This window comes from Octopus sinensis, linkage group LG7 (assembly GCF_006345805.1).
Source record: "Octopus sinensis linkage group LG7, ASM634580v1, whole genome shotgun sequence".
In the NCBI taxonomy this organism is placed as follows: domain Eukaryota; kingdom Metazoa; phylum Mollusca; class Cephalopoda; order Octopoda; family Octopodidae; genus Octopus; species Octopus sinensis.
This window is the reverse complement of record NC_043003.1, coordinates 22054749-22077921: the sequence shown is the minus strand read 5'-3', so window position 1 is coordinate 22077921 and position 23173 is coordinate 22054749. Positions and strand designations below refer to the sequence as shown.

The window sequence follows — 23173 nt, the reverse complement described above, 5'->3', positions numbered from 1 at the left end:
TTCTTTGTTACTACTGTTCCAAGTGAAATACATGGGTACTTCAGCATAAAATAATGCTTTTCAAAGTCATCACTGATGCATAATGGAAAAAATCCCATCAATATTGTTCTCATATGTCATTCACTGACAACCATATATATCTTCATTATTTCTGAGCAATATTCTTTGTTCATCTGGTAGATGAACTTGCAGTTTCACTATTGCAGATGCTCTTTCAAGAATTGAAAATCTTAAAATGGATGCAACTGCTTGGGATGGTCCAATATACCAATTCATTAGGTATTGAGTAATTTTGTTATCATTGTTTATTTGGATGGCTGTTTAGTCATTTCCTTTCAGCATGAACTTGATGATGTACTTAACTGACCTCACTGCGGTAACGATTTCAATGTTGCAGAGGCATTTGAATTCTTTTAAAAGAATTTCATACGACACAATCCATTTGTTGTTGTTTTTTCCATTTTTATGAGATTCAACTCCTCCCGTTGCAACTGATTGTCTATAAAGAGATAGTCTCACTGTCTGTTTTTCTGCCTTTTCATTAAGATGATAAAGATTGATATTTTATTTTAGATAAAATATTAATTTTCCCCTTTAAGAAAAAAAAAAAAAAAAAAATCAAGTACCTGTGATTAAAAAAATATAGGGAAAATTTCTCTTTCAGTCTATAACACTTGAAAGTTGTATAAATGATTAAGAGAAGAAAAAAGGACAGACAGTGGTCGCTGGGCCGACTCTTTGAAGTGTCAACATTTTCAACTTGATTTTTTTTTTCTTAAAGGGGGAAATGACTATTTTACTTGCAATCTTGATCATCTTAATTGAATGGCAGGAAAACAGACAAACTTTGAGTTTTAGTATAATATAAAGATTATGACACACTAGTAAATTAACTGAATTCATAACTGCATGTACTTCTCATCAATTCACAGTGCCATAAAAAGAGTGACAAACTGAATGACAAGACAAACTCAATAATTCAGGCTGCCAAATTTTCCTTATGGAATATTCTAAAAATAAGAACTAATATCTAATTTTAATACTGAGTTCACAAAAGAGCATTCATTTCAGACACATACAAACATTTCACATGCTAAGCATCAAATGACTAAATAGTAAAAACATCAACATCTGATTGGAAAGAATACAGAGATATCATATTTGATATCTGATTTAATAAGCAATGTTATGATTATTGCTAATCAATGTATTTAGTGTTTCAGAATATATAACAAAATAATGACTAGGTTTACCCATTCTTCTTTAGCATTCAATCTTTCATGCTGTTCAGGAGCAATGGTAGAGTTTTAGAACTTTGGATATCATCATTATCATAATTTAATGTCCACGTTTCCATAACAAGAAGTTGTCTATTGCCAACTCATTTCCAAGCAAGGTAATATTTCACTTTGGGAAGACAGGAAATGAATAACATTGCTTGTATGACAATGATGCTCATTCACAATCATCACACAATGCCAAGACAGACACAAACATGCATGAATGCACAATGGGCTTCCTTCAGTTTCCATTTGTCAAATCCACTCATAAGGATTTGGTTGGCCCAGGGCTATAGTGGAAGATACTTGGCTAAGTACACACACACACACACAAAACAGGCTTTCAGTTTCCATCTACCAAATCCATGCAAGGTTATGGTTGGCCCAGGGCTATATTAGAAGACACATGCTGAAGGTGCAGTGCAATGGGAGTGAACCTAAGACTAAAGAGTTGGGAAGCAAACTTCATAACCACACAACCTCACCTTTATAAGTTGGTGCCCTTTCTACTGTTCACTATCCAAAAGTAGAAGTCTTATCTACACTTATAGCAAGGGTAGTAAACAAACAAGTAAATGGACCACGTTTGGGCCAGAATTACTAAATAACAACAGTAGAGCTTGCAGTCAATGGTTTAGATTTACGATCACTTTTGCTTTTCCTCTTAAGATATTAAAAGGGAGCTACAAAAGCAAAAGTTAAGACTGCTTCATTAGTACCAGAAAGAATTAAATGAAATTTGTCTGTCTTTGGGACTTGAGAAAAGTTTGACAGCTGAGCAGATTTTCCTGTCTTTATCCTTCTTTCTTTAACTAAATATTTTGATGGAAAATTCTGTCCCCATCTTTCTCTAAATTATAATGGTCAAAATATTCTGTTAGCAGAGTAAAAAAAAGTTAAAAATTTTTTTAAAAAAAAAAAAAAAAAAATAATAATAATAATAATAATAATAATAAATGAAGAATTTTTAACTTCATTGCTAAGCAAATACTTGAGAATTAACTAAAGGATATAGTTTAAACTTAATTTGTAACCCTGTTTTACAATGGATAAATTCAGCTAAGAAATCATTTTATATAAACTCTTTTTTTTTTTTGTTATCAGCTACAAAACAACTTTTAGAATCTAACACAGATGCAGTAGAGCAATAATACTTGCAAAGTTTGAGGTCAGTGGTGGCTAAATGCTATTAATACTATCTACATATTGCTTTCAATATGTGCTAAGCACCAGAATGCAGCATACAAGCCTTGCCTGTTTACTGGAAATCTTAAACTTCTGTTATTTGCGAGCAACAGAAGAGGGGAAAAATATAACCAGTGAAAACAAATAATAGAATTTGAAAATGAAATCTATCTTTAAATTCCTCATGCATACAAATAAAATATGTGCAAGCAAGAGAAATAACATCTAATGGGTAGAAGTAGCGGATGGACAGTACTGAGGAGGGGGAAGGATAATTAAAATGAGCATTCCCAAAAGAGCAATACATTCAAGAACAACCAAAATTGACACCACCCAGGGCTGTGTGGACACTTCACTTTCTCTTATATTTTCTCATATAAATGTTCTGTACTAAAATAAGTTTGAGTTATTCTACAATTTAGTATTGTTATTGTTGTTATTCATACTGACATAAATTGGGCAGGTTTCATTCAACAGCTGAGGCCGTAAGTGTTTCTAAATTCTATCTGCAAGGCTAGACTTTCTGAGCTCCAACATAAATAATTTCTGCAATGTTTTTCTTCTTTTTATATGTCTGATTTGTAGTACATTTTCACATGAAACAACAAATTCGTATTTGTGTTGATTCTGTTATACAGAAACTTTTGGAAGCTTGAGGAAATGAAACTCAAACACATTTATACAAGGCTGGAGATAGCACTGACCAAATGGCTTAATGGTGAAGCACCCTAGTGAAATGAGACATTTTCTCAAGATCTATTATATGATAACATATTGGCTTTCTGTATCATTGTTTTAGTTGTCTTAAAACTAAACTAGAGTTTATACAGATGCCCCAAGATGGGAAGGTAACAACAGCTATGTTGTGAATCAGCTTCAACTTCTGTAGACTGGAATTAGTGATGAAAATGATGAACATGGGGAGTGCTCTACAAGCATAATGTTTGTTGTGGGATCAGTAAGGATGGTAAAGTGAGATGAGATAAAGAACATCAAGTAGGTTTTGACAGATTCAGGAAATTACAAGCTAAACTTCAAAGCAAACATGACATTGGTTTCTCCACCCTCCTCAGACAATCTTGTGCAAAGCAGAAAATGACAACTTTCTCTCTCCTCTCTCTCTCACACACAACAGGCTCTAATACAATCTCCTTCAACGAATTTCATTCACAAGGCACTTGTCCCGAGGTGTCACACAGTCAGGGCTGCACCCAAGACCATGTGATTACAAAATAAACTTCTTAACCACACAGCTATGCCTGTGCCTTCAAGATGAATACTGAAATAACAGACCAGCATAGAATAAATAGCATAACAAAGAGCAACAAAAACAACAGCATGGGAAATTCAACTTAGAAGCTTAGGCTAGTTTCTGGTGGAACAGCTCATGTTTGTTAACAAAATGGTTATAAACAAATACAGTGCCATTTATGGTTCCAAAGAAACACAACAGCAATAAATTCACATCATAAGCAGCTGACTGATAGGTTTAAATCATGCATAATAATCTTACCAGAATCTATTTTCAAACAAGTCTCACTTGATAATAAATATCTAACTTTGCAAAAAACCATCTAAACTGCATTAGTTTACATAGTTTTGCTAAGTGTATGTGAGTGCATGCTATAAGAAATGAGCATAGTTACTCCCAGGTATTACAGACACTTTGTATGTGAATATGTGTGCATGCACTCAGTTGCCTAAGCATGTGCATGGACATATGCATACAAAAAAAATCTCTGTGTGCAAGCATGTATCAAACCAACAAAAAAAAAAAAAAATTTAGATATTCTAAGCTTCATAACATACTGCATAAGATGTTAGTTCTTGTTATCTCTCTGCAAGTGCTAAACCAACAGAAGGGAGACAGACAGACAGGTGGAGATAGAAGGATAGGCAAAAGTGGGAGGGGAGGGGAAGAACAATAGATTTAATGTGCAAGATTCCAGTGCATTATCAGCAAGCCAAACTACATTCCAACTAAATAACAACCAATGTCTGTTAATCATGATTAGAATCAAACATTTCAACCACAATAAATGGGGAAGGAAAAAAACTAATAAATAAAAAAAAATTAAGGAATTTCTTTTTCTTTCTTTTTTTTTTACCTGGGGCAAAAGATAAACAAACGCGTAAAAAGTTTAATAAAGCATGAGTTTGCTGGTTCTTTTCACAGTCACAAAAGATCAAAGAGAAAAAAATGGAAATAATTGGAATATTTACATCGCTTAGGTCGCAAAGCCTGCCTGATATTTCGTCTGCCAGGGATGTCTGACACAGTTGGGGTGCTTGCTATGGGAATTGCTGCTTCCTTTACAGTATCACCTCCGTCCGTGCTGGCTGGTAAAGTTCTGGGAACCGCAGAGATCGAACTACAAGTTGTCACGTTGGACATGGTAACCACACTGGCTGGACCCAAGGAAGTGACATCTTTGGATTCAGTACCAGCCACCTGAACCGGCTGCTCCCCATTCGACTGCTGCAGCTGCAAAACGGGAGATGTGGTCACAGGCAGCTGCTGGACTAGGACTTCCTGAGATTGACTATCAGTACTGGCTAAACTTTCTCCTCCCTCTCCCCCGCCACCTCCACCTCCTCCACATACTGTAAGAAGAAAAAAAACAACAACAACAACACAATGGGTGACCACCATTTGACGATAATTTTTGAAGCTGGTAATCCATGGAAACTTGGATTAAATGTGCGCAAAAAAAAAAATAATAATATATATATGTATATATAAATATATTTGTCTTGAAAAGTCAATAGTAACATAAGACTGGCTAGACCTTTTCTCCTGAATATCAGAAAAATCTGTCAACTATTTCTTTATTTTCATTTTCATTTACTTATCATCCAAGTAACAATTTTATTGTGAGGTATGAAAATATCAAAGGATTTTCAAAGAAGGAAAAAAAGAGAAAAATAGAGAAAGAAAAGTCAGGTTATCACACTGAAATAGATTGTTACATTTTCCAAATATATTATCTAAGATGGTATATGTTATTACAAAACAAATAACTTTTCCCCACCAACTTCTTTCCCTGTGGCTGCTGTCAAAACAGTGAATTAATAAAAGAGATGAAAACCATGGACAAATAAATAGGAATATCCAATCACTAAATAACTGCATTGCCGCTGCAATACAGAAATTACACAACAGTTTGAGAACAACCGAGCCAGTGTGCACAGAATATTAAGTCAGATCAATTGGAGATGCTTTATAACATTCTGTTTAAGAGACTATGTCTTTGTTTTAGTCTGCAGTTTATGGCTAGCTGTGATGATGATCTGCAACAGTCTGTGTTGTACAACCTGCTATTGGATCACCAAGAGGTATTTCAGTTGTTTGAAATTTACTGATGTCATTCTCTCTCTCTCTCTCTCTCTCTCTCTCTCTCTCTCTCTCTCTCACACACACACACATACACACACGCTTCTAGATTTGTATTTGATTTTTATTTTATGAAGACCAATTTAATGTTCTTCAGACAAATTTTTCCCTGATTATAAAAATTGTTGATTTTTCTTTTGATATTCTGTTAGGTCTCTACTGTTTTATTTGAGATTTACTTTCAAATCAATACAAGGAAACTTTCAATTATGGAGAGAGAAAAAAAACACAAAATCAGAATAATGTAATATTTAATAGTTATTCCATGCAAGCACTATAATTTACTTCGTGTTTATAGAGGAGGAGGGGGTTGCCTGAATTACCTCCCTTGGACATCATGCACCTTGGTGGTACATTCTCTTCCTCTAAAACAATTGGAAGACAAGTTTGTGCATGTGTAACCCTTCACCAACACCACAACACACACACACACATACACGCTCTCTCTCACAATCACACAGAGGCTAATTTGTGATTAAACATCACAGCTGTTCCGCAATGGATGATGAACGGAATGTAGACATTGTATGTGCGGGCATCACATCCTTATATATGCAAGTTGCTGTTACACGACTATGCCATTAGATTAATTAGGAGGAAAAGCTAATTGCAGTGAGCAGAGACGACAATCCAATAGTAATACCATGGAAAAATGCTAGATTGTTATAAGAATAAATCACTGTCGTTTGATTTTTAGAAATATTCTAGTAAAGTGTTCAGAGTTTGTAGTCATAAATGCTAACGTTTTGTCTGACAGTTCAATATCATCGTGTTAGGACAGAAGAACCATTATTTATCAAATAAAGAATCTAAACTGTAGCAAAATAAAAATGAAAATATTTTCGTTCTGTTGTGTTCAACTAATTATATATCAAAATGTTTCCAGATATTTCTGTGCATATAATGAGAGGTGAGACAATCTTATGGAATTAATAATGACAAACTGCATTTCTTATTTAAAGTTTTCCTAATGGTCAATTTACAAAGATTAATAATTGGTTACAATAATTCTCTTTCCTCCCATAATAGAGTGTTTCCAACAAGCACAAACAGCGTATGTTCGATGACTGATCATTAATTTCACTTCTCTTTAATTTACATGAAACCAATTCTTTTCTTCGTTATAGGTTTTTAATGAAAAGATAAAAGTGAAAGCTCTAGGTGGTAAATAGCATTTGCTGTACAAATTAGAGCAAAGCAAACATTTAAAAGATAATTTATTGCTGCTAAATTGTAACATGAAAAAGACTGCATCCATAAAACAAAACACACTTTGCAATAAATAAATTGAATCATGTTCTTGAACAACATTAAGAAATTTGCAGAAAATATTTCCTTATTGTTCAAATCTACAGGATCACCACTGAATAACTGTCTTTATATAGCAGTGTATCTAAGGTAACTCAACAGTACCCGTCTCTCTCTCTCTCTCTCTCTCTCTCTCCTCTCTCTCTCTCTCTCTCTCTCTCTCTCAAGCTATAAGCTAATGCAACAAATTATCTACTTTATATTCTTACTTCAGTTAACAGCAAACAACTACACTACATTGTGTGGAAGATTTAAAAGCTGAGTGCAGTTTCTCCATCAAGGTCACAATTCAAAGCTAATGGTAACACATGAACTGCTAACCTCTTGCCTCTCTGTCTAGTATTCTATCAATTTAGGCTCTGCCTTCTCTGTTCAGATATATGTTCACTTTTAATTTTATTTCCTCACAAACATCTATAAACATTTTTTCTTTATTTACATTTATGTGTAGAAAATTTATAACAAAGACTGATAAATGATTTACTTATCTATTTTTTAAAGAACTATATGTAAATGGTAACATTCAGATGGTATACACATTTAAATATCTGTACATTTTGTGTGTGCATGTGTGTGCACGTGTACACAATGATCTTAACTTGCAAACATAAAATGGATGGTTCTGGCTGTCAGTTGTGATAGTTAAACTGAGTGCTTCAATGGAGTAGTGGTGTGTGAGGGGGAATCACCTGAGATCAAAAGTATCAATGTAACCAAACAAGCAATGCTTCAGAAAATAATAATAGAAAAGGCAGTGAGCTGGCAGAATTGTTAGCACACCAAGCAAAATGCTTAGTGGCATTTTCCTCCATCTTTACATTCTGAGTTCAAATCCAGCCAAGGTCAACTTTGCCTTTCATCCTTTTGGGTGTCAATAAAATAAGTACCAGTTGTGTACTGTGGTTGATGCAATTGACTATCAATTCCCCCATCCCAATTTTCAGGCTTTGTGCCTAAAGTAGAAACAATCTTAACAGTTGGAGCATCTAAAGCAAACTGCATGCATCAACAGGCCCTGGATGGACAAACTTGTCTAAAATCTGTTACAGTAAACATGGTAACCACACAGGCTGGACCCAAACAAGTGACATCTTTGGATTTAGTACCAACTCCTGAAACTGTTTTCTTTTAACATTTTTTTTTTTTTAAATCCAACCTGTGTAACACACAACAGCATGAGCCAATGAAGGAGTATCTATATATTGGATTTGCAAGAAAGTAATTTCGTTTATTGCAAATAGATAGAGTTACGATTTTTTTGAATGACTTTTGTCAATGTTATGATTTTTTCCTTTTGACAGCCGTTACTTTTAGCTTACTTTAGAAGCAAATTGCACATAATTTTGTTTACAGCTGTTAGTTCAGTGTCAATTTTAACAAGGAGCGCAAAAATAAACATTTTTGCCATATTTTGCCTTTTAATTTCCATAAAGGCAAGAAAGTTGCTGAGGCCTCACAAAGAGATATGTGAAGTTTATGGTATTCATTGTTTAAAAGAATGCACATGTCAGAAATGGTTTCAAAAATTCCATTCTGGAGATATTTCACTCAAAGATGACCAACATTCTGGTCAACCTACTGAAGTTGGTGATGACTGAATCAAAGCCATAACTGAATCTGATTGTCATATAACTGTGCAAGAGATTGCAGAGAGGTTAATTGTATCACACACAACAACTGAAAATCACTTAAAATGTCTTGAACTCATTAAGAAGCTTGATATTTGGGTTCCACATAAACTGAATGAGATTCACTTAACACAAGTCAACATTTGCGATAGGCATCTCAAATGCAATGAAATTGACCTCTCTCTTTTTTTTTTTTAACGAATCATCACTGGTAATGAAAAATGGATTGTCTACAACAACATTAATCAATATCGACCATGGACCAAACGCAATGAACCAGCACAAACCACATCGAAAGCTTATAGCAGCAAAAAAAGGTAATGCTGTCGATTTGGTGGGGTTACAAGTGTTGTGCATATTGAGCTGCTTCGAAGGAACCAAACAATCAATTCAGGTGTTTACTGTCAACAGCTAATGAAACTGGAGGAAGCAATCAAAAAGAAAAACAGCCAGGATTGGCAAATCATAAAGGAATTGTGTTCCAACATGACAGCACTAGACCACACATGTATTTGCTAACTCAAGAAAAATTATTGGAGCTTGGTTGGGAAGTGATGTCAAATCCAGTAAATAGCTCTGACCTTGCACCACCAGATTACCATTTATTTCAAAGTTTGCAAAATTCTTTGAATGGTAAGATTTTCAATAATGATGAAAAAAGCACCCACTACACTTACAGAGTGGTTGGCGTTAGGAAGGGCATCCAGCCGTAGAAACACTGCCAGATCTGACTGGGCCCGATGAAGCCTTCTGGCTTCACAGACCCCAGTTGAACCGTCCAACCCATGCTAGCATGGAAAACGGATGCTAAACGATGATGATGATGACCTGAAATCACACTTGCTTCAGTTTTTGGCTGATAAGGACCAGAAGTTCTATGAGTGCGGAATCATGAAGTTGCCAGATGGCAAAAGTTCATCGAACAAAATGGAGAACATATTAAGGATTAAATTTCATTCTTTGTATGGAGAGAGAAAAAAAAAAGGATTTTTATTTCACACTATAAAACTGAAATTACTTTCTTGCCAACCCAATAATTGTTCATCCAACCCATGCAAGAAAGGAACAGTGAACACTAAGGTGATGATGATATCAGGTGAAAATATTTCATTTAAACTAAAGGACGACCTCAAGATGAGATGACAAAAGACTGAGATACCTGTCCTCCACAGCAGAAGGGTTAAGGCCACTTTCTCTGCTGACGAGGATTGGCTTACAAGAGTTCTGTGCAAGTGACACTCTTGTCAGTGCCGCATAAAAACACTCATGCTGGTGCTATGTTAAAAGCAACCTGCTGTAGAAACCAAGTCAAATCAGACCGGGACCTGGTGCAGCTCCCCAGTTTGTTGGCTCTGGTCAAAGTATCCAACCCATGCCAACATGGAAAACAGACATTAAAGGATAACGATGATGTAAACCAGAAACATGCATAGACTGAGTGTAAATAAACTGAGAAGGTAAGAGGATTAAACAGGCGATGGTTGCTGTTGTTGTTTAGCACCAGATCATTCTATGAAAGAGCAGGGCTATGATCAAAGGTATTCCAGTTGTTACCACCCGCTTTGTTATCAGACAATGTGTATCTAAGATCACATTATCCAATGCATCTCTTGATTTTGTAAGACAGGCAAGGTGCGATATGAGAGAGATTTGTCTGCTATGTCTATGTTAAGTAGATATATAGTTATAGCAGGTTAAGAGGCCATATTTCAAAATATGTTATGAGACCACATAACTGATTTGTCAGGCATTGGTTAATGTACGTAGAAAATAAAAGAAGTGAGCTGTCATAACACACCACAAAGTAGATGAATAATATAGATTAAAGAAGATTTGAGTCTGACGCAGTTAGATCAAAATTTAAATGTGATCAAATCTTGATGAGCCACAGCTTAAGAGGTTCATAAAAGCAATGTTTACCACAAGATTCAGTTGCTCCCAATAACATTCCAAGAAGGTCTGGTACAAATCCTATGATATTAATTACACAGAGGCAAAGTGATTTAAATACCTTACACAATAACCTATCAAAAGCTATGCTACAGATAAAAAAAAGTCATATGCTACAAGCTGGTAGGCTAATATTGTATTCATTCGGTCATTTCATCCACAGAAGCATATACACTCTTACATGCAAGTGTGTGTGTGTATGCAGGGTGCAGTGAATGAATTGTCATCTAAACTACACAAAAATGAAAATAACACTGACATCTTACTTTAACAGATATATGTACCAAAATTACATAAAAATATCTTGAAATACTAAAGAGAAAATTAATTCAATAAAATTGCCATTCACTTCAACCATGGCCTCCAGATGACTTTGGAATCTCCTGCAACTCTTCTGGACAGTCTCTTTGTTTAAGTTGGTGAATGCTGTCATAATCCTTGCCTTCAGTTCATCTTTGGTGTAACAAAGAGTTTTATTGGTTTCTCACAAGGGGGTTGCAGTTTGGGGAGTTAGGTGGCCAGATGTTAGGGGTGATGTGGTTGCAGAAATTGTCTGACAGCCATGACAGAGTTCTACTGCTTGCGTAGCATGGTGCAGAGTCCTGTTGTCAGACATAGAGTCTTCCAGCAGCCACTCTCTTGACTCAGGGCAGCACTATCTCCTCCAGGTACTCGATGTAGGGCTCCGTGTTGAGTCTGAAGCGAAGTGGGAAGATGAATGGAGGCATAATGTCACCATCAATAGTGATCACTTCAAACACCATAATGTTGACTGGATGTTTGATTTTTATCATTCTTGGTACATGTTTTGGGAATACAGCAAGCCAACAGTTATTCTGTGTGTTCACCATCTGATCCTGTCAGAAATTTTTCTTGACTGAGATAAACCAAAGCATGTTCGGTTGGAGGAGATGTTTGAATTTGTTCAAAAGCTTCATAGCACAGGGATAAAAATTGGCCCTTTCTCATCTTGTATGAGGAATACCAAATGTCTTCATGCACTACCTGCCTGATAAGAAACACTCCTGTATCCCTGGCAATGGACCTGATTGATTTGGAGAGATCGTTGTCAATCATGGCTTGGATCTCACCAACAAATTCAGTTCTTTTCTTATCAGAACAATCAGAGTGAGTTTTCTGAGCTGCAGTACCTTCGTAACCACCATTAGACTCATCCAACTCTTTCCGAATCCTCTACACTGTCCTCAGATTGACACCCAAACACACTGAAATGTTTATATTAGAGCTTCTAGAGCAAATATCAAGCAGTACAGCATGTTGTTTCCAAATTTCTGGCAGAGTGAATTGTGTTATGGTGCTATTTTTCTCACAGACGGTGTCCAACAGAACCTACTATACTGAATAGTCGACAAAATCAAAAGCCAACAATGTGCATACATGAAATTAAAAATATAAAATAACAACAATTTACCCATCGCACCCTGTATATATACAGACACACACACACACACATCCCTTACAAAAGCTGTATTTTCTACTGATGCAAAATACAGAGCACAAAATTTAGCTAGCTAATATACTTGTGGGTTGTTAATTGCAGGAACTATTACCAGGCATGAAAATTAGACTTTGAATTAAGAGACCACTAACTGTTACTGTGGTAGAATTACACTGATATTTCCACAAACTACTACAATATGCCATGACTATTTTGTGACTGAGCAAATTAGAAGCACCTTAAAAATAAACTTATATTTTGTCTTAATAACAACAATAATAAAGTTATTAATACACCTATTCCCAACCCCAACACATTTTATGACCATTTTTTTTTTTCTATTTACTTGCTTGCGATGGTTTTGTTGCTGGAGAAATTCTGCTTTACTGATGGATCCCCTTCCTGCTGCTAACCATGTAATGATCAACAGGAGAAGAACTTCTCATCATTAAGGAAAACTGTATAAGCAGAGTTATGTATCCTGTCAAAGAGCATAAAGGTAACATTAACCCTTTAGTGTTTAAACCGACTGTATCTGGCCCAAATATTCTACTCATTTTATGCTCAAACTGGCCAGAACCAGTGTCTCACACCTACCCTGCAATGTCATTTTAAAAAAACAATTACAACTTTCAACTCTTGAAGCTACGAAATAATACCAGATTCATTTTAAAAAATGTAAATAAATAAGGATTACTTTTGATATATTAATCTGAACACTAAAGGGTTAAAGTTTCAAACTGTGGCACGAGACCAGCAATTTTAGGAGGAGAGATCAAGTCAGTTAAATTGATCCCAGTACTCAACTGGTATTTATTTTTTTTCAACCATGAAAAATTGCAAGTGAAGTCAAACTCAGCAGAAGTTGAACTTAGAATGTAATATGCTGCAAGAAATGCCACCAAGTATTTTGTGCAATGCAGTAATGATTCTACTAGCCCACCACCTTAATAAACACAGTCATGAGATTTGAACTTATGATCATATTGGTGAAGAGTAGAGTATCTTAACCTTGAGGCTACAGTGTCATGAAATACTGCTTAACAGAAATGCTGAGTGCTTAACATATAACTTCTTTACATCTTTGATTTTTTAAATTTTTTTTTTATTACACCTGAAATACTATTTTGGTTTGAAGCAGAGAGGAGTGCATTCTCAGAGAAACAACAAGAACTCTGGCATGATCTTGCTAAGAATGAAATAATCAGTTTAGAAGAGAGAAAGGCAGAGGAAACTAATAGTGAACTTTTTCAAATAATTTCTTTTGCATTATCAATTTGCTTGAGTTGACAGATTGGCAAATTAGCTGACTATTCCATATCTAGGATAACTCGAGAGCTATTGCTATGTGTATTAATTTGTATCCAAGTAATTACATTTATATTTCATTTTATTTTGATATTGACTTTGTTCTGAAAAGATGGACATTGCTGCTGCTCCAGTTACTGGCATCTTTACAAAATGAATATCTAACTTAAACATTTTTATTTCCAGTCTGGTTGGCAACGAGTATGTAACGGTGCTTCGAAATATAAATATGTAAATATGTTGGCAGAACTTGAACACATTGCTTCCAAAGTCAGAATTCTGACATGTTAACCACTCATGCTATTAAAAAAAAAAAGGAAAAAAAAAAACTGTTTTATATTTGGTGTGAATAAAATATGGTGACTGCCATAACATGAAAGAATATCATAATTAAAAAGAGAGAGAATCAGTCAAGAAATGAGGAAAAAAAAATGTCCTATAAATCAATGCAGGCAAATAGAATAACAGAGTAGTAATGAAGAGGTAGGTCTGTGACTGGTAACACACTTTTATACCATACAGAGACTTACTACACTCTAGAGCAATAAACATATGGACACCAAGAGCAGCAAAACTGGGACTGAATATACTTAATAATGGATTGATTTCAAAATAAATCAAACTAAAAGAAACCTCTTTATGTAAACAACATATTCAAATAAAAAAAAACAAACTAAAAAGAAATACATAAAAAAACAAAAAAAATATAGACACAAATGCAAAGCTATCAATATACCAACAAGACTGTCTGACAGGAATCTGCAGCTGACAGCTACAACAGTCCACTAAACCACTACAGAATGTAATAAATAACAGATCTGGGGAAAATGGGATCCAGAAACAACAATAATTCGTATCTAGAAATAGATGAATAATTTTCCCTGTGAGCCATCTTATATTTAAAATACAGACCTATTGTAACCAAGAGTAATTAGGGTGCTAACATAGAACATTCTTCAATATTGATGGATGGTTACAAAAGAAAAACGTGAGTTTGGCACATTAATTTTAATATGAGTTAGAAATATCTCATAGCAAACAGTTGCAAAACAGTGCTCAACAAGTGACAGATTTAAATAGAACCAGAGGGAGATATACATTCAAAATAATACAAATGGTATAATGGTACCACTGTGGAATAAATGGCTTTTCCAAGAAGTTATAATGTAAATCACTTAGACACAATGGTGTCCCATCTAAACAGACTTAATTGAAAAAAGAATAAAACCTTATTACATAGCTATTAAAATAAAAGGACATTCGTCATACAATACTTTGAACACATATATCTAATTTGTGCTGATGCATTTCATACCCTGTCTTGAATACTAATATATGTTGGAGGGTGTAAATACTCCACATGAATTACTGGAAGAATTGTAAGAATTAAACAGCCTTCCTAATGCCAATAATTAATGTATGTATTAGGTAACAACATCAATATTTTTAGCACACTTAACTACAAGAAGTTAAAAACTGAACAAGAGAGCCAGTTTGATGCTAGAAAACTAGAACTGAAATAATAGAGGCTAATGGAAGAGAGGAAATTTAAGCACTGGTCATGGGAAAGAATTTAATGAGAGAAAGAGAGAGAGAGAAATTATATTCAATGTTTTGGAGAAGGCAAATAATTTAATAGGTGCAATGAGTGAGTTGACTACTGGATAGGGAAGCTGATCATCTTGTTTTTCTGTATGATAGATGACAATGTAACTATTGGCTAGGCTGATTGAAGGAAGTTATAAATAAGCATGGGCACAGCCACATAATTTAAGACGCTTGCTTTGCAGTCCCACTGTGTGACACTTTGAGCAAGTGTCTTTTGTTGTAGACTCAAGTTGACCAACACTCAATGAGTGACACTTAGTAAACAAAAATGTGGGACTGCTTGTCACTAACACTAGGCTTGATGTTATTTTTTTAATGACTCATTCACTGTTCACCTTCCTGTCTTTTTGTGCACTGTTCTATGTACTGTACATGCACTTTTGGCTACCTTCTGAGATGAGTTGTAGTGCACCTGAACACTGTATACAATAAGTTCGTTATTATTATTATTTTCCTTCTTTCTTCAAATTTTCTTCCGTTTCTCGTTGAGTGTTTTCTGTACATCTGGGGCAGAGAAGCTCATTGTATGCATTCCCAGATTACACACGCAAATTCACAGGTAAAATATGTATTTAAAAAATAAATAAATAAATACATGAATGGATGTTGTTTTCACAGCGATAATGCTCTTCTCAGTACGACTTTTTGAAATTCCTGTAGCGATGGTAAGCCTGGTATCATTTTCAAATAGGTTTCAGTACCTTTTTTTATCATTCCTATAGATCCTACAATCACTGGTACTGTAGTTGCCTTGAGATGCCACATTTTTCAATTTCTATTAGCAAGTCTTTATATTTACTGATCTTGTCAAATTCTTTCGCTGCTATATTGTGATCGCAAGGAATACTCATGTCAATTTTAATAAACACACCTTTTTTTGTCTGATCTTTTATAATAATATCTGGTTTATTTATAATTATTATTATTACAGGATGCCCCCACGTCTCTCTTTCTCTCACACCCCTTGACTGCTGAATGAACAAAACCGGTACAGCAAACAAACATACCTTGAGCTAGTTAGGTCTAGCTAAGTTATCTCCCTTGACATCTAAGATCACGTACCTTTTTATTTCTAATACTATCAAAATAAGCACCAGGAAAGATATTGAGTGCAACGAGAATATAATCAACTGAAACCATTAGAGACAGTGCCCGAGCTTAACCAAAGATCAATACCTAAAACCAGTATGAGAATTAAAAGAATAGATATATAGTTTTGTTTTCAAATTTCCTAACAGTAGCATGTCCAGACGAAATTTATGTTGCTCAACATTAGCTAATCTCTCTATATATAAAGCTGAAGTTGTCTGTGTATGGCAGGTTTGGTAGCCTTCAACTAACACTATCTCCTCCGAGACCCTGCGGCGCAAGTTGACCAAAATTGAGAGTATGATAGAAGGCTCGCTCTTCCTTCCATAGAAGAAAAAAATTCAAATCGGACCATGTTAACACCAAAAATTATTTACATCAAAAAGGTGCTTTTTTTTCTATGGAAATCCCTATTTTTTGCAATTTTTTGACTGCTGTGTTGCCATTTTTCGGTGTTTTTCAACCAGAAAAATGCTCACTTAAAGAGAATAACAAGCTACATAATGCAAAATTTTTATTTTTCAAAAATTCCAATTCTAACGGGTCGAAACAAACCCGAGCAATGCCGGGCGATACTGCTAGTCTAGAATAATGTAAGAGCAGTAGCAAGGGTGGAGCGGGGGTTGTGGGAGGTTTGTGTGTTTACGTATGTTTGTATGTGTACATAACGTGTACAATAGATTCACATTGAAATCAAATTGTGAAATAAACCAATGTTTATGCGACATTCTTTACAATAAATAAAAGAGGACGAGAGGGAAAGGGAGACTGAACGAAATACAAAAGAAGCACAAACAGTGAGGTGCCATTATCAGGTTTGTCAATAGTTAGGTGTTTGTTTACGTATGCATGTTTTCTGGAAGGATAACCATTGTTGCCCACGCTAAACATGGCATTAATATTTGTATGGATTTATCAGAACAATAAATTGGGAATAAATGGTTTGAAAACAAGCCTTCTTGCAGAGTAAAATACAGATATCATGTACAGAATGTATGAAATATGGAAGAAAATCTATCGAAAGGTCAGATTCCATAGGATTGCGTTTAATTTCTCTATTTTAAGGTTAACCCATCAAATATCAAATTTAAGAAATTGAAATAATTAAATAAATAATAATAATAAATTTCAAATTTTGGCATAAGGCCAGAGCAAAGTTGACTCATGCAGCATGTGAACTCAAAATGTAAATTGGAAGAAATGCCCCAAAGCATTTTTTCTGGCGTTGTAATGATTCTGCTAGTTTGCCACCTCAAAAAAAAAAAAAATAAATAAATAAATAAATAATGATGATGATGATAATCACCTTTGTCTTTCTTCTTGTCCTTCCCAATAGCTGCCTTCAGCAGTGCCATTTCTGGAGTCTCACCATCTTTAATGATGGTAGCACCAGAAGACAGCAATGCTACCTCATCCACCTGCAGTTCCCTACAATCAACTGTAGGGTTTGTTTGCTGTTGTTGTGGTGGTGGTGTTGGGGGTGATAATGATGATGATGATGATGACGATAATGATGATGATGATGTAGATGATGAAGTAGATGATGATGATGATGCCGGCACTGACTGCTGTACCACCGGCGATGACGACTCTGTGCTCTCAACAACGACCTCATCCTTAAAAAGAAAAGAGAAAAAAGAGAGAGGGAAAAATAAATAAAGATGACACCATTAACATTAAAATTTATTTCAAAATAGTTCTGAACAAAATTAAAAATAAAACGGGAGTTTTTTGGGGGGATTTTTTTAGAAAGAAATTTCAGCAGCGATGTGAATTCATAAAAATTTGAATAACATTTTCAACTATTAATCATTCTGATTAAAGCAACTGATATGAAACAGGCTAAATTAAAATAAACATAATATTAATAATAATAATAACAAAACTATCGATGAAAATATAATGAATACAAATATTCTTAAATTAGAATTAACATTTAAATATCAGTCAACTAAAAAAAAAAAGCAAACAAAAAAACTCAACAAAACCCACTTTTTAAAGCAGTCATCATCACATATGCCAATAGCCAAGTCAGTTGTTTTCATGGTTCATACTATATCAATAGTTCTGCACTTTATCAATGGCTAAAACACTTAACTCTCATTGATTCATTCATTACTTTTATCATCAACCTTTTTGTGACCGTTGTCCATGCTGGCATGGGTTGGAAAGGTTATCGCATTCTGAGCTAGTTTCTATTTGGAGTTACTGTCCTAGATTATTAGCCAAGGATCAAGTCATGGTCTTGTACATAGCATTTGGCCTTAGTGTCTACAGCTAGATACCCTTCATAGCACCAACCACTTTATAGAGTGATGCACAGTTGAATAAGCAAGATAGCATATTTTGTGGTTGTTTTTACAAGGTAGAAACAACAGCCAAACTCTATCAAATCATACCCTATTACTTGCAAAAAAAAAAACATTAGGAACTACATCATCATGTAATACCTAGATACAAGACAAAATGGTTACAGTTAGAACACCTTTGATCATAGGTCTGCTTAATCAGTATGAACTAGGGTGAACAACTTGCAGTATTTTCCTTAAATCATCCAAAGAACATAGCTGGAAGAGACTAATTTATCCTTGATACAAGAAAAAAAACAAAAATCTTGAAGTAGAGCTCTTGTAATCTTTATCAAAAAATATTTTAATTATTTTTAAACCTGCTTCAAAATTAACTACACAAACTCTTCAGTAAAGAAAGAAATGAAATCAATAGACTTAGTCACAGTATTATATGGGTATGTTTTAGTGAGCTTTCAACTGATAACAGTTATTGAATGTGGTAGGACACGAATACATCCTGATGCACCAAGCTGAACGCAGTATAAAGCATCCATTTTCTGAAGATGGCCTGCATTACTTACAATAAGATTGATCCACCAGCCGCCAGCAATTTTCCTCTCTAAGTAATACAAGTCACCTCCCAGAATAACAACTACAACTGCTACTGCTTCGTATGTAAGGAAAGCAATTCAGTGGAAGACAAACCATAACAAAAGGAAAGTAGTAAAGATAAACTGAATGACAGTATCAGACGGCACTTTTCCATAAACATTTTTCTTTCTCTCTCTTTCCAAGTATATGTGTGTATTGCCACCATCACCCACTTACATCTGCTTTCTATGCTGGCAGGAGTTGGACAGGTAACTGTTGCTCTCAGGGGAAATCTCATTTGTAAGGTTCATTTCTGGCTTGGTTTCTACACCAACCACCTTACTGAGTATAGCGGGCACACTTTCTCATGGCACTTAGCATTAGAGAAGTTGCCACATATTCAACAAGACTAAAGGTCTTGTTGAAGATGTGGCAACTTCCACACTTAACACAGTGTACTAGTTGCTTTTTATCATGGCATCAGGACTAAAGAAAACTGATGGAGAGCAAAAATGATGAAAATAGATGTTGATACTATTATAAATGGCCAGTAGGAAGTATAGATAGAATGTATAGAGTGCTTGCAGATTTGATGAGGTCCCTTACACATATAAACATAGGGCAAGTATCTTCCACTAAAGCATAGAGCTGACCAAAGCCTTGTGAGTTTGGTAGACAGAAACTGAAAGAAGTGTGTTTTCTGTGTTTACATTCGCATTCTATGAAAGTCATGAGCTATAAGTGGTGGTGGTGTTACTTTTCCTGTCAAGATATTACTGGCTTGCATTGCACATTTGAAGACATGTGAAATAAAAAGAACCCTTACTTAGAAAACAGGTAAGGGTTAGTAACTGAAAGAGCATCTGGTTGTAAAACAATGCCTCAATAATATATTGGGTTATCCCATAAATAATTCAGTTTTTTTTATACTTCTTTTATTTTCCAAAATTAAGATTTTTAATCTAAAATATACTCCCCTTCATTTTCTACAATGGTCTTCTATCTATCTGGTAGACTTTGAGGCCCCTCTTTAAAAATTCCCATGTCCGTGATGAAAAATACTCCTCCAGTACTGTTCTGACCTCGTCTATAGAATTCATATTTTTTTCTGTCTAAATGATTTTGAAGACTGCAGAATAAATGGTAATCACATGGGGCAATGTCTGACGAATACGGTGGGTGGGGCATCATTTCCCATTTAAAGTACTCCAGCCTTTGGAATGACATCCTCACTGTATGTGGCTGAGCATTATCCTGATGGAAGAAAACTTACATCTTGAAACCAAAGATGATCGTTTTTCTTGTAGCACAAACTTAAGCTGCTCACAGTAGATCTTTGTTATTGTTTGGTTTGGGTTTAAAAGTTCCAAGTGGACTAAACCTTTCATATCCCAACAAACAGATAACAACACCTTATGTGGGTGAAGACCTTCTTTAGCCTTGGGTGCTGATGCTTCTCCATTCCTACTCACTGTCTTCGGTGCTCGACATTTTTATAGAGAACCCATTTCTCGTCACCAGTCACTATTTGATCCCAAAAAGCTTCAGTCATGAGACGTGACAGCAAAGAAGAGCACACATTCACTCTCTGCAAGCAATTAGACTCGGAAAGTTTTAGAGAAACCCAACGACCCAATTTGCAGACTTTTCCGATGGCATGCAGGTGTCGATGAATGGTTGCTCTGCTATCCCTTCAACAATGGGATTTTGTTCCATCAGGGTTTGCAGGACGTCCTTATCAAGCTCTACAGATCTTCCAGGACAAGGCTCATGTTCTAGGCTGTAGTTTCCAACTTGGAATTTCTGGAACCACTGTTGACACTGGCTCATGCTTATTGTCCAATCCTCATATACTGCATTAATATTCCTCATGCTTTCTGTTGCGTTGTTGCCTTTACTGAACTCATAAAACACAATATGCCAAATATGCTCCTTTGTCACTTCCATTATAGCTTTGAAAAAAAATAACAACTTAAAAACGAACTGCATTCTTTAAAACTTGAATTAAGAATAAGGACATGGTAAAATTACTGCCTGCTTTTATAGCAAGTTGATGCAAGTAGTTTGTCCCCTGCCCACCCACTTTTAGTTTATGCAATTAAAAAAACCATATTATTTATGGGATGACCGAATATTTGTCTAATCCATACTAGCATGCAAGAAACAAACATAAAACAAATTATTTCACCCAGGGGCAGAAGCAAACAAGATAACTGGATAACATCCATGAGCTCAGTTGGTCTTGCTTAGAGATCCAGGCAGATTAATTGGAGACAGCTGCTTCTGACCTGATGGAAGGCATATTTGAGGATATTGCTCTCACAACCCTCCAGGAATAAATGGGTGAAGAAGATTAGATAAATGTAACATTTACCAAAATGAGAGTTGCTGTTTAGTTCATAGTTAGCTCTGCTTGAGCAGATTTATGATAAAAAATTGTTCCACCTTGACTAATCTTGTCTTTTTGTACATCCAGGATTAGTCAATGCATCTGTCTTTCTTTTCTTTAAAGATAATATAGAATAATCTTAGGGAGATTTGGCTGCCATTTTTAGTAGGTCAAGCAACTGTGAAAAGGTTTTCTTATTGGCTTGTGTTTTTAGATCTGGTAAGTGGCGACAAGGCAGGAGCACCATATTTCACTCCATAATGAAGGAATCGATAAAATAAGCACCCTGTAAATGCTGGATTAACTAGGTAAAAAACATATTACATTCCTTTTGCAACAAGAAAAACCAAAGTACATCATCATTATAAGCAATAATGATGACTGACTAAGCTACATTTATCCCAGACAAAATGTATGTCATGCTTACAAGCTTTAAAAAGTCATATGTAGAGAAGTTAAGAAAGAGGGAAAAAGAGAAGCAATGGGTAAAATGTCTATTTGAGCATGTGCATTTACTGATATAATTGAATGGTAAAGAAATAAAGTAAAAGGCTAGAAGATGTAGAAAGCTATAGCGAATACCCAATCGTTGATGTCACGACAAAGATAAAACATATTATGAGAAGCGAAGCTAGCTTATAAATAAATCTAAGCCATACAAACTAAGAGTTCTTATTCTTAACCTTTTGTTTTATGTTCCCCTGCTCCAACAAAGAGTAACATAGAAACGCAACAAAAATGGTTATTAATCCATACATTCTACAGCAGTAGCAGGAACTGCTGCTGCTGCTACCATCCCTTACAAGGGTATAAAATCAATTGTTGAAGTTGAGTCAACTACATTGACCTCAGCACATATTTTTATTGACCCTGCCCCTACCAGGAGGGATGAAGCTAAAATCAATCCCAGCAAGGTTTGAATGCAGATCCAAGAATAACAACAAAAAAAAAAAAAAAAAAAAAAAATCCAATGCACTTAGTCTGATGCTCCAATGTCTTGGCCATCTCTATTTTACAAACAATAATATTTAATATCAGGCAAATTATTTCTTTTCAGAGTTGAGGAGGATAAAGGATTATCATATAAGATGGGATAATGTTTAAAAAGAGATCTAGTGCTGTATCATTCCTTATCGGAAAACTGCTTCTCATCAGATTTTTTTTTTTATGACATATCAGAGAGTGGGGAAGGAGATGGGAGAAAGAGAAAGGGAGAGTTTGAGTGTGTGTGTGTGTGTGTGTGTGCACATGCACTCACACTCCTTGGCTTAAAATAAAGTGTGTGCATGTGCAAATATGTTACTTAAAACCAAGGAAGAGTTGCAGTGACCACAGGTTCTGCCAAGTTGGAGAGGCTATTACTCAGCTTGGGTTTCTACAGAGCAGTGATGGATAGTCAGTAGAATGTAATTCTGGACAACAGGGAGACGTGTAGTGTACAGTTTCAAGGTGGGGTGAGAGTAGAAAAGATAAGTCAAGGAAAGGGCAGATAGAAGCAGTGGATGATAGATCACATACTAATTCAGGAGAGCAAGAACCATTGTAATAATGATAAAAGAGGCACATGAAGGGCATAGGGCACTGGTTGGTTTGTGTTAAGAAGCTTGCTTCCCAACCACATGGCTCCGGGTACAGTCCCACTGCGTGGCACCTTGGGCAAGTGTCTTCTATAGCCTCGCACCAACCAAAGCTT

At 35.3% G+C, this 23173-nt stretch overlaps 1 protein-coding gene across 4 annotated transcripts in view; it reads right to left on the bottom strand.

Moving 5' to 3' along the window:
- Positions 1 to 23173, bottom strand: part of LOC115213881 (serine-rich adhesin for platelets) — a 186274-nt gene that overhangs the window by 28776 nt on the left and 134325 nt on the right. For 3 of the 4 annotated variants that reach the window (XM_029782835.2, XM_036504618.1, XM_036504619.1), the window contains 2 exons: positions 17516 to 17825; positions 4689 to 5069 (listed from right to left, as the gene is read on the bottom strand). In XM_029782835.2, coding sequence (XP_029638695.1) covers positions 4689 to 5069; positions 17516 to 17825 — 691 coding nt within the window. The remainder of the gene's footprint in view (positions 1 to 4688; positions 5070 to 17515; positions 17826 to 23173) is intronic. The other variant, XM_029782837.2, reaches the window with a different exon arrangement.